Source organism: Elephantulus edwardii, unplaced genomic scaffold, assembly GCF_000299155.1.
Source record: "Elephantulus edwardii isolate Elephantulus edwardi_28Jun2011 unplaced genomic scaffold, EleEdw1.0 scaffold00070, whole genome shotgun sequence".
Lineage (NCBI taxonomy): Eukaryota > Metazoa > Chordata > Mammalia > Macroscelidea > Macroscelididae > Elephantulus > Elephantulus edwardii.
In genome coordinates this window covers 1,686,168-1,699,347 of record NW_006399820.1, presented here as the reverse complement: position 1 = coordinate 1,699,347, position 13,180 = coordinate 1,686,168, and the positions used below count along the sequence as shown (strand labels likewise).

The 13,180-nt window shown below is 38.6% G+C and overlaps 1 protein-coding gene across 2 annotated transcripts in view; it reads left to right on the top strand.

Moving 5' to 3' along the window:
- The window catches only part of LRRC16A (leucine rich repeat containing 16A), a 495,675-nt gene that overhangs the window by 211,826 nt on the left and 270,669 nt on the right, over positions 1-13,180 (top strand). For both annotated transcript variants that reach the window (XM_006888644.1, XM_006888643.1), the window contains exon 5: positions 6,748-6,869. In XM_006888644.1, the coding sequence (XP_006888706.1) occupies positions 6,748-6,869 (122 nt within the window). The remainder of the gene's footprint in view (positions 1-6,747; positions 6,870-13,180) is intronic.

Sequence of the window (13,180 nt, the reverse complement as noted above, 5' to 3'; positions counted from 1 at the left end):
TTCTCCCACATAACCACACACAGACTACTCTTTAATTGTTGGCTATTTCATGGATGGTATTGGGAAACCACTCATGGAAATATTCAAGAACAGAAAAGCCTTTTCTAGACCTGTTAACAGTGGTTGAATAAAAAGTAGTATAAAAGACTGTTTCACTATGAAAGAGGAGGTGGGATAAGAGAGAAATGTGAATCCTAAAATAAGGTAATGATAATATTAATAGACAGAAGAGTATTTTTATCTCTAATTAGTTTTTCAGTGTGTGTTGGAGGTGGTGGAATAGATATTGCTAGGTGTCTGAAGAAAAAGGGATGTCTTTGTTTCTCTTTTACTGGAATTGTGTTAGTCTGCTTCTGTACTGTGTTACAATTTTTACATTCTGCAGAGTGAGCGGGAAATAATGCAGGCCTGTTTGTATTGTAAGGTTGCATTTGTAAGCTCTTAATTCTTCTCTCACCTGTCACCTTCTTCTTCCTTGTCACTCTTTTCAGTTCTGTGCAATTAAGAGTGATTAGGTGTTAAGATTAAGTGGAATTAAAATAAGCTAATTACTAATTATTAGCACCCAAACTGTGAGCTGAATAGATTACTAGATGCTTAGAATGTAGAGATACCCTGTAGTGAAAAAAAATATAATTATCCACTGTGGGGTAATTGGGAGTAGGGGTGCAGAATGCAGATACTACAATAACCTCTCAAAATATCTAGCTTTTTAGAACATGCATTGGCACAGATATGTGCACATCTAAACATGTACCTTACTGCACAAGGAAGCTTCTGGGTTAAGTTTCAGACATTTCAATGAGCTACCCTAATATTGCTCAAAATTACCTTCAGGGTCTGTAATGCCTGCTGTCCCTGTATATGGATGAAGGGATGGATTTTAGTCATATCCTTTCCATTTGCCACCTTCTAAAAGTTTCCTAGAGAATTTTAAAGATGATACCATTAATTTCATGAGGAACTCTTTACCAAGTGAAATATTTTGGTTATTAAATCTCACCCCTGTGGCTTAACCTTCAGCCAAACAATAGATAAGCCTGTGAGGTAAATAGTAGCACCGAGGAGATACACACTCATTTAGAATGATCAGCCATTGCCTCAAACTCACTGCTGTAAGGTTGGAACTTACATAGAGCTGACCCTGCATTGGGTTTCCAAGGCTCTACATTTTATGGGAGAAGATTGCCTGCCTTTTTCAAGATCAGAAGGGTAGCATTTGCCCTGGGGCTAGCTCTGGTGACATAATAGCTTTTGAGATGTACCAAAGTTAACCGAAAGGATTTGCATCTCCCATGGTTTGAATCAATCAAATCCTCAGGAGAAAAGATAGGCAGCCTTTTCCTATTGTGATTTATAGCCTTAGAAACCTACTGTGCATCATAATCAACTTGATGGCAGTAAGTTTTTGAAAGTGCAGAAGGCAGGAAGTGATGAAGGCAGGAAAAAATAGGATGGAAGGATTGATGAAAACCAGAATGGCAGGGATGAAGTGGGAAGAGTGGAGTTACATTGTATTATCATTAATGTCATAAAACAGCATTTATGTGAATGGTTGAATGGAACCTTTATGAACTTGCACCAAAATCACAAGAAAACAAAAAGAAAAGACTTTATTTTTAAGTTCTTCAAGTTGTCTGTATATCCATTGTTCATTTACAATCCTGTCCAACTCAATCTCTTAATAGCTGTTGATTTTGAATTTGTTAATTAACCTTTTTGTGCCTCAATTTCCATATTAGTAAGATGATCATAGTCGCAGAATGATGTCAGTTTGAGGTCTCTCTGATTACTTGCTATGCATCTGAGACCTAGACAAAGAATAAGGATGACAGAAAAAAGAATTGATTCCTTTGAGGCTGTGCTGTTGGAGAGGGCCACTGAACATCGCATGGACGACCAAGAGAACAGATATGTTTTGGAGAGGGTGCAGCTGGAGTGCTCTTTGGAGGCAAGAATGATGAGGTTTCACCTCACATACTTGGGGCGTGTTGGTAGGAGGGGCTATTCTTTGGAGAAGGACATGATGCTGGGAAGAGTGGAGGGTTGGCGAAGGAGAGGAAGATTCTCAACGAGGTGGATTAGCAGAGTGACAGCTACAATGGGCTCTTGTGTGCCAGAAAGTGTGGGTATGGTGCAGGATAGAACAGGGTTCTGATCTTTTGTTCATAGGGTCGCTAAGAGTCATAATCTACCTGACGACACCTAACAACAATAACAAACAATAACAACCTTGAGAATTCTCAGTTCTAATTCTCTCAGACTTAGAATAGAGCCTGGCATATAATATAAGGAATAATGAATTGCTACACATTGTTGGTAGCTCAGTGGTACCAAAATGCTGGGGACCAGAATTCCGTTTCAGCCAACGTACCTTATACCCAGTACGCACTCCTGACAGAAAACCAGAGGCTTTGGTGTTGCAGTGATGGTGAACAGGTTTCAGCAGAACTTGCCTAAGACAAATGAGGAATAAAAAAGCTTTGATGGGCTACTTTAGAAATCCCCAGTGAAACTCTTCAGATCACAACAGTGTGATCCCCAGCTGCTCATGGGCATGACACAAGACTGCACAACATTTTGTTTTGTGTGTATTGAGTAACCATGAGTGAGGTCAACTTGGTAGCAACTGACAAGAACACTGTTATAGCTATTATTATTGTTGTTATGTGCCGTGGAGTTGACTGCAACTCATAGTAATCCTATGTACAATAGCATGATCTCTGCCCTGTCCTGACCCCATCTCTTTACCTCCAACACCAATCCCCACTACCTCAATTACTGTGTTAATCCATTTATCCAGAGTCTTCCTCTCCTGTGCTCTCTCTCCACCCTTCTAAGCATAATGTTCTTCTCCAAGTACTGTTCCCTCCTGGACATGCCCAAAGTATGTGAGACAAAGTTTCAAAATCCTTGCCTCCAAGAAGCAACTTGGTTTCACCCTCTCCAGGCAAGATCTGTTATATTAATGATTATATTATTTTCTGGTTGCCCACAATTGTGCTAGCTGAGAGGGATGACCAAAGACTGTTTACAGACTATTCTAGACGAAATAAATTGTCCATTAGATAAGTGTATTTTACTGTGGCTGTAAGCTTAGAGAAATCCAGGGATTTTTCTTTGTTCTCATACAGAGAGCTTACTAATTGGCACCTAGGTAGTGTTTATTAACTACTTCAGTGTCGTTCTCCATAGGGACTTATGAAGAAGAACCATTTTTAGTGATTAAAATCACAGAATGTTTTTCTTTAGTATCATAATTTTGATGATAAATGACATTGTTTTTATTTTAACAGGCATTTTGAAAAACATAAACTATTTCTTTTTTCTCCTCTCCCTCCCCCCATGTCACGTGGTTAAGACGTTCTATTGCTAGCCAAGAGTCAGTTTAAACTCAAATCCTAATCCTTGAAACAAAGACGTGGCAGCATGCTTCTCTAAAGGTTTGCACCTTGGAAATACTGTGGACAATTCTACTCTGTCCTATAGGGTCCCTGTGTTTTTGGAATTAACTTGATGATAGTGGGTTAATTTATTTACCTTAAATTTGGCCAATTTTAGGGTATCTAAAGCAAGTTTGTTATTCCAGCTGGTTAATTGTGTTTTAAGTGTAGTGATATTTTAATATAAATTATGTGTCATTATGAAGTGTAAATGCATCAAGTAGTTTCAATACAAAGATAATCTAAAGGGATAGTATCCTGCATGTGCCAAAATAAATAGTATAATTTATTTAAGTGGTTGAAATGATTTATTTTTATTTGAAATTTATAATAATCCTTCTTTTTCCCCACCTCCACTTGATTTATACTTATTTATAGGACCAACTAGGAGACTCTAGTAGAAGGAATTGTGCTGCCAACCCAAAGGTAGGCAGTTCAAATCCACCAGCTACTCCATAGGACAAAGATGAACAATCTTCTCCCACGTGATTTACTGCCTCTGAAAACCTACTAGAGGGTCAGTTATGGGTTAGTTCCAACTTGATAGTACATAACAACACAGAACTAATTGCAAGTCTCAAGTCTCAACTTTTTAGGGTGTGTTCTGCACATTTCAGCAATTAAATGTAGCATTGCATCCTTTCCTATTACTTTGAAACACAGTATTAAATTTTTTATTTTTTTAATCTTATTTATTTTGCAGTCAGGGAATTATATTCATTTTTAAAATTTATTTTAATCTTATATTGGTTTGCATATGAAATTTGTATACATTGTGTTTCTAAAAAAACAAGGTAATAGTGGGCAAAGATTAATGGTGATGAATTTTCTTAGACACAGTGTATAGGAATGATCTATGAAACAGAATGAATGAAGGGATATGTGAAACACAATGTATATAAATGAAACATTTTATTACTTTATTCCTTTGGTATAAGTCTTTTCCAAGTAGTCCCTCTCAAGGAGATGAATTCATATTAGCATTTGAATTTATTTTGCTACTAGTGTACACTTTTTGAAAATGAATTTTTTTTATTGTGGTGTGATCAATATAAAGCAGATATGTGCCATGACATTATTTAATTTCATCATGTTTTTCTTGATCATCACTATTCTTTTCCAGATTTTTCTATCACTAGTAACAGGAACTATGTGTCCTTTTTTTCAGAAGAAGTCTCTTATTTGAAATGCATTCACGATTTTCTTCCTCCTTCCTCCCTCCTTGCTAGATTTATACTTATTTATCGGACTAACTAGGGATCTCTGGTGGCCTATTGGTAAAGAATGCCACTGCTAACCCAAAGGTGGATAGTTTGAATCCGTCAGCTGCTCCATAGAGCAAGATGAGCAGTCTCTTTCCTTAAGATTTTCTTGCTTTTAAACCATGTTTAAAAGAAAAGGAGGGCAAACAACCAAAAAGGTAATAATTAGATTGCCCTTAGTCCTCCCTAATGGGAATATTAGTATTTTTCCCAGATAACAGAGGGAGGTGAAGAACTTTGTAACACTACACCTCTGTACTGTATCTTGGGTAAAGGGAGAAGTTTTATAAAAAATTGTGATAAATTTTAACAGTAGGTAGATTTCTATCCATCATTTTGACCCTTACATCCACATGCTTTAGTTCCTGGATATTTATTTGTTGTTGTTGTTGTTTAAATCGCCTTATTCCCTAAGGAATCTTGGTGTCATATTATGTAATTGGGTAATAGTATTGGGTTGCTGACAGAGTGATAGGTAGCTTGATTTCCACCATCCACTCCATGTAAAAATGAGCAGTCTTCTCCTGTAAAGAGTTACAGACTCAGCAACATTATGGATGGTTGCTATGAGCAGGAACTGCTTGGATGATTCTTTCTCTTTGCTGTTGAGTTAGAACCTACCCACAGCTGACCCTTCAGCAGATTTTCAAGAGGCTGTAAACTGTAGGGGAGGAGATTGCTCATCTTCTTTTCCCTGGGAGCAGCTGGTGGATTTGAACCCCTGGAGAAGTACTGTGTTTGGGTTAGCAGCACATCTCCTACTAGTGCTCCCTGATTGTGGCAGTGGTTTGAGATTGGATAGGTCCTTCCTCTACCCAATTATTTGAGCCTTAAACTAAGAGCAGTGCTTTGTCATTGCTAAGTGCTGCCAGGCTGGTTGCTGACTAATGGTGACTTCATGTACACTGGAATCAATTTTGTGCCATCACAATAGACGATAGACTGTGGATCAGATCCTAGTGATTTGTAGAGTTTCCACCTGCTGGTTTCCGGAAGTAGATTTCCAGGCTTTTCTTTCTAGCCTCCCTTACTCTGGAACCTCCACAAAAACCTCTTCTGCATCCTAGCAACATGTAAGCTATGACTAACACACAGATGGAAGCTGTAAAATAAGATGTTTGTTGTTGTTGCTATTACAAGCTGATGAGTCAGCTGACTCCTAGGAAGCCTGTGAACAACATATCTGAACCAGCTCTCTCCTGTTCCATCCTCACCAACTCCATATACTTGAGCCCATTGTTACAAGTCACCCTGCCAATCCATACTGTTGAAGGTCTTCCTCTACTGTGCTAACCCTTCGTCTTTCCAAATATGATGCCATTTTCCAAGGACTGGCCACTTTATGCCCAAGTATGTGAGGCCAAGCTTCACCCTGTTTGTTTCCGAAGAGCACCGTGGTTGCATTTGTTCCAAGACTAATTTGCTTGTTCTTTTGGTAATCCATGGGGATATTTAGTACTAGTTGCTGCTGTGTGGCCTGGAGTTGGAACTAAACCATAGCTGCCCCACCAGTGGGTTTTCAGAGACAGTTAATTACGCAGGAGATTTTCCATCCTTCTTCTGCAGAGCAGCTGGTGGATTCAAACCATGTGCTTTTGGGATTGCAACCCACCTTCTTACCACTAGATCACCAGAGCTAAAAGTACTGGTGGGAAATTGAACTCAAGTGTCCTATTATTGTAGGTGCCAGGGAAGGGAGACAGTTCTGTTGTCCCCAAGAGTAATATTTTAAGGAATGCTTATTTTAAAATGCTGGCATTAGGGAGCTCTGGTGGCCTAGTGGCCAGAAGCTGCACTGAAATCCCAGAGGTACACGGTTTGAATCCACCAGATGCTCTGCTGGAGGAGAGGCTGTTTCTTCTACCAGTTAGATCCGATTTGACAGTACACACACACACACACACACACACACACACGATAATTTTTTTTAAAAAAAATACTAGCATTACATTAATTTTCAACTATTTGACTATGTAGATTATAATATAAAAATTTAAGGTTTTAGTCTCATTATTCAGAAGTATTCATCCTGGTTCTTGCAGATGGTTGTGGAAACTGAGAAGTGCAGCATCTCCATGAAGATGGCATCATCAGAGGACGTGATGGAAGTGCTGGCTCATATTGGTACCTGCCTCCGCAAGATATTTCCTGGCCTTTCTCCAGTGTGAGTTCCCCCGGGGAAGGCTGAGAAGAGAAAACTTGTCCTTCTCAAAATGGCAAAGAAGAAATGTATTTGCTTTCCTCTTTTCCTCTTCACCTAGTTCATTCTTTCTGTTCTTCTCTTAGAAGGAGGATATCATTCAAGCCATTGCATTTTATATCTGGGGTTTTCCTTAGGGCTGTACCATTTTCTTTGCTTTCAAGAGCTAGAGTGTTGGAGGATTTTGCAATCTTTTTCACCACTAGTCACACAACTAAAACAGAATCCTTTTCTTTTTTTTTCCTTTCTTTTCTTCCAGAAAATTTACCTTAATGTGAATTTTACTCCTAGCTGTTAGGAGAATTTCAGGGCTGAACACTTTGTAAAAAAAACAACATTAGGTTTAGTATTAATAAAGAATAAGACATCTTTATGCTTCTAACTTCCCCTCCTTCCCATTTTTTTTTCCTTTTCAGTAAGAGGAAGCTTAATATCATATAAATTCACCTCTTTTATACCTTCCTCTTATTTTTCTGAAATGTACATTAGGAATACTATGTAGCAACTTTTGTCTCTACATGCCCTCATTATTGTTTTGGGTATTTTTAATCAAGATTATAGGCTTAGCTAACAGAGTTTATGACTAAAGACTGTGTGGGTTGTCAGAAAGAGGAATTATATTGGCTGTGGTGAAATGGCAGAGAGCTCTTATTAAAAAAATCAAACAAAAAACCCCAACAAATACCTTCCTAAGAAAATAAAAAAAAAACAAAAACCCCTTAGTCAAAATAGCTTCTTTATGGAAGGAGAGTGTATGTGTATATTCCACCCTTGATCTTTGGCACCCTGAGGGAGTAGACTGGGAGGCCAGGCAACTGTAGGCATGTGTAGGATGGTTAACATGTGCCTCATTGGAGATGAGAAGGGGACTTGAGGGGCTTTTGCCCTTCATGAAATGTGTCTCTACAATATTCTAGTTATAGAATAAGAGACAGACCAGTGGGGAAACTCAACCTTGGTGTCTTTTAGTAACTGAAAATGGCTCAGTTGAATTCAGAATTCTTGCAATCTCCTTGTTTTAGGACCCCTGCTTAATTCTCCTATAGCTCTTCATTTGGTTTTTTCCCTTTTAAAAAATAATTGTAAAATTCTTAATTGAATGAAGAAAGTATACAATTTACATTCTAGCATTCACACACAATTTGCTTTACATTAATTAAAACTGGTTAATATAATTAATTATGTATTGCCTTTCCCTTCACTTGGCTTATCTTTATTAATTTTTGCACCCCTTTACCTCTTATCTCTTCCCTGCTAACAAAGATTCTGTGTGTAAACCTTTTCTTAGCTTTTTATATGAGTTACTGCAGTTGTCCTTTTGTGGCTGACTTAATTTGTTCTAGAGTCTTCCTTTTGTTCATTATTTAATGAATTCTTGTCTTCTCTTTTTGTTGGTTAGTTTCTCAGTGTTACATAATATTCCATCATCTGAGCATACAGTTTCTTTAGCTGTGATTGACTCTCTTCTTATCACTACACACAGGTGCAGTCACCACATGGAGGGAGTAGCTTTTGTTTTCTAGGTGTTAATGTAGTAAGCCCTCTTTGTGAAATGTATAGGGGACCTCATACTCCTTTGAGAAGCAGAGTAGTTAAGGATAGAGGGCGCTAAGCGCCCCCTAGCTTCATTTGAGTGGAGAGCTCTCCCGCATCTCCTCATCTCCAGATGAGGCATCTTGGGCACACATTTACTCTGGTCTGAAGTCATGCACACTCCCATGTAGGACAGACATGGTCTGCTAGAGCTGGTAGAACGCAGAGAGGAGTGAGCCACTAAGTGACAATGGGGAAATAGAAGTCAAATGATCTTAGGAATTCTTTCCACATCATCCTTAGAGGCACCAGAGATCTATGAAGGAGTAATCATGAGTTTGCAATAACAACAATTCATTTTCCATAAATTGTAGTTTACTAATGCCACTTTGTACTTCTGATTCCTTATCATGTCCTCCCTTTCATTTCAAATTAACACTGAGGAAATGAGAAAATTATTAGGCACAACCTTATTTAGCAAGGGCTTATAATACCCTAAACTTTAAAAAACCTTAGAGGTAGAATTTAGATTTAGAATCCCTTTTTTCTTTTCTTTCTTTTTTTTTTAAATGCAGCTTTACCTATTTAAGATTGTAGGAAGATTATTTTGGGGAATTAACAGTTTTAGTCTAGAGACTTCAATGACTTGAATGGAATTGATATTTTTTAATTTCTCTTTTCCACTTAACTCCTGGTTAAAATGTTTAGGTACAGTGTTACAAAAAAAACAAAATAAAGCATAAGCTCACTGCTGTTGAGTCTATTCCAACTCACAAAGAGACCTTAAAAGACAGAAGAGATCTGTCCTGGAGGGTTTCCAAAGCTTTGATCTTTATGGAAGCAGACTGGCACATCTTATTCCCAAAGAGTGGCGGGTGGTTTAAACAGCTCATCTTTGGTTTGTAGCCGAGCACTTCAACCACTGTACCGCTAAAGTTCCTTTGACATAAATATTCCTATGGTTCTTTTCACATAAATATACAAGTTTATGTCAGTGCTATACCAGTTAATCATTGGTATGTTTAGAGAGGCAGTTACTAGGTTTGAGCAGGCTTCTGCCTCTGTGATTTCTACCTCACCTTAACCTTCATTTCCATTCTCCCACCACTTCCACATAAGGTGTCCTGATATACTTCATACTCCATATTCAGACTTGCTGCCATAGAGGTGGTTCTCATTCATAGTGACTTTCCAGCAGGTTTCTGAGGTTGTAAATCACAATAGGAGGAGCAGGCTCATCTTTCTTGAAGCTGCTGATAGATTCCAATCAGCAGAAATGCTAGGCCTTTTCATTAGCTGCACAACTTACTACAGACTACATCACCAAAACTCACTACCCCACACTCAGTTTGTTCCAAATAGAGCTCTTCCTTCCCCTCTACCCCTTCAAAGTTGCCCATGTCCTGTGTATTAATGAATGACCTCAGTATTCACAATCTTCCACCTTTCAAAGCTGGACCACCTTCATTTCTTATTCTCTGTTTTCACATCAGAGAGCTCTTGTGGCCTACTGAGTAAGGAGTTGCCCTGCCAACCCAAAGACAGGTGGTTCAAAGGCACCAGCTGCTCCAAGGTAGAAAGATGAAGAAGCTTCCCCCATGCAATTTATAGCCTCTGAAAACATGCTGGAAGGTTAGCTATTAGTTGCTTCCAGTTTGACGGCAGTGAGTTGTTCTTGTTAAGTTTATTCTAACATTCAAGAACTGGGGGCACAGTGAGTTAAGTGTTGAGCTACTAACTAAAAGATTGGTGGTTTGAATCCACCAGTTGTTTCTCAAGAAAAAGACAAGGCAACCTCCTCCTATGATGATTTTACAGCCTCAGAAACCTGATAGGGCAGTTCTTCTCTTTTTTGTGCCATTACTGTGAGCTGGAATTGACTTAATAATAATTTTATTGTTGTTATTAGGTATTGTTGAATTCACTGTGATTCATAGCGACCTTATAAAAAACACAAACAAAACTGAACCGCAATCAGTCTCCACTATACTCAAGCCAATTGTTTCCCTCCTCGCTGCCCCCTTTTTATTAAAAATCTGTAACACTCCTCCAAGAAAGAAGGACCACAATGAGGCCTCTCCAAGGTCGGGAGTAGATCTCGTCTCTCTCTCTCTCCCTATTAAGAAAGTCACACATGTTAAAGCATGTGTGATTTTGCAGAGCTGGGAGAATCAGGCCAATTGTTGCAGTCACTATGTCAGTCCATCTCATTGAGATTCTTTCTGACTTTCCACCTTTCAGGGTATGTTATCTTTTCCTAAGGACTGGCCCCTTAGGAGATGAAATGACACCATTTTTATAGGTGAGATGAAATTTCACCATTCTTGCCTCTAAAGAGACTAATTTGGCTTGGATATACTTTTTTTCCCCCCAAGACAGATTTGTTTGGTATATTTGACAATTCTTTACCAAGATCACAATCCAAAGGCATCAGTTATTATTTGATCTTCGCTATTCATTTTCAAGTTTGCATATGCCTATAAAACAATTGAAAACACTGTGACTTGGGCCAAGTGCGCTTTAGTCTTTCATCTGACATCCTTACTCTTTAGCACTTGACAGCAGATTTTCCCAGTGGAACACATCTTTTGAGAGGTTTTGGAGGTTCTAGTAGGAGAGTGCAGCTACTCGTATGCCCTTGACCGAAGGATGGTCTTCCTTCTATCAGGGATGGTCATCTTCTTCAACCAAATGCACAGCTTCAGGAGGGACACACATGGATCAGTGAGGGAGAAAGAGGACACTCGCCTGGCCAGCCAGATCAGCTGAACCAACCCTGGCGAGCAGTGGAGTGGCAGATGTGGCAGCCAGATTGCCGTCACATCTGCAATACATCTTTTGATGTCTTAGTTGTTGCTACTTACTGTGTGTGTTGGTGGTAGATCTGTTGTTGTTATAGGTGTCATCAAATTGAATATGACTCATATCAACCCTGTGAACAACAGACCTGAACCCTGTTCTATCCTGTGTGATCTTCTCATAATCTCTGATACACTTGTGTCCATTGCTGCAATCACTGTGTTGGTCAGTCTTGTTGGGAAACTTCCTCTCTCTTCCTGACCCTCTACCTTTTCGAACAGCATGTCACTTTCTAAGGAATAGCCTCTTCTAGCCCAAGTATGAGAGAGGAAGCTTGATATTCTGGCTGCACTTTTTCCAGATCTAAGTAAAATGAAATAATTGGCAACTTTAGTCTTTTGTCCATCTGTCATAATGTTACCTGTTGGCCCAGATATGAGTATTGTCTGCTTTTAGTCAAGATCCATCTGATACCAGCAATGGTAAGTTTGATTCTATGTCTTCTTCTGAACACAGTTTGAATTTATGGCAGTTCTCTATTGGTGTACACTGATCTAGCTCTTTTTAAATTATCTTCAGCAAGATTTTATTATGTGTGATATTAATGATATTGTTCTATAACATCCATTTTTTAAATTTATTTTTTTAAATGGGCACAAATATGGATTTCTTCTAGCATAGACTAATGAGCACATGCAGGGCTGCATCTGTTTACTGAAACATCTGAACTGATATTTCGTCTGTTACTGGAGAATTGTTTTCTCAGTCACCTTCTATGCATCAGAGAGCTGGATAATGAATAAGGATGATAGAAGAATTATTGGTGCCTTTGAGTTGTGGTGCTAGAGAGACAAAAGAACAGCTATATCTTAGAAAAAGTGCAGTCTGAGTGCTCTGTAGAGACAAAGATGGCAAAGCTTTGTCTTTCAAACTCTGGACTTGTAGCTAGGTTAGGGTATTCCTTGGAAAGAGACACCGCACTTGAAAAGATGAAGGGTCAGTGAAGAGGAGGGAGTGGGGAGTGATGACCCCCCTAGGGAAGGAACCCCCCCTCCCCAACAAGATAGCTTGACATTTTGACTTCATTAGTGGGCTCTGTTGTATTAGAGATGTTGTGAACAGCACAGGACAGCAAAAGGTTCAGGTCAGCTATTCATTGTACGGTTACCATTATAAGCTGTACTTGACTCAGTGGCACCTAACAACAACAGACAACAACAGTGCCTTGGATGCAGTTTGGATTTCTTCTTGAAATATCATTGATTCTTCTTGATCATTCCTGAAATGTTTCAGCGTTGATAAGTTCTTTTAGTACAGTGACTGTGTATGTTCCTTTCATCTTCCTTTGATGCTTCTTGCATCATTCAATATTTTACCATTTGAATCCTTAAGTATTGCTATTGAGATTTAGATTTATTCTTCAGTTCTTTCATCCTGAAAAATATGGAGTTTGTTCTTTAGATTTTCTTTTTTTTAATAATTTTTATTTATTTATTCATTCATTCATTATTTTTATGTGTGTACCATCAAATTGGATCTGACTGGTACAGGAGGCGATTGTTCCTCCTTCTTCAGCAGAGCATCTGGTGGATTTGAACCGTGCATCTCTGGGATTGCAGTGCAGTTTCCTACCACTAGGCCACCAGAGCTCGCCTCTTTTAGATTTTCTAACTCCAGGTTTTTGCATATGTCATTAGAATACTCGGCTTATTTTCTTGAGCACCTCTTTCTTTATAATTTCTTTTTTTCACTTTAGCTTATCTTAGAATTAAAGCAATTTTCACAGCTTCCTATGAGATTATTTTGGCCTTCTTTCTTTTCTGGGGTGTTTGTTGTTGTTTTTTAATGACCTTTTACTTTCTTCAGGTACAATGTCTCCAACTTACCTGGTTTTCATTTTCTAGTTCAGTGCTTTAAATCTTTTCTTTAGATTGTCATAAATT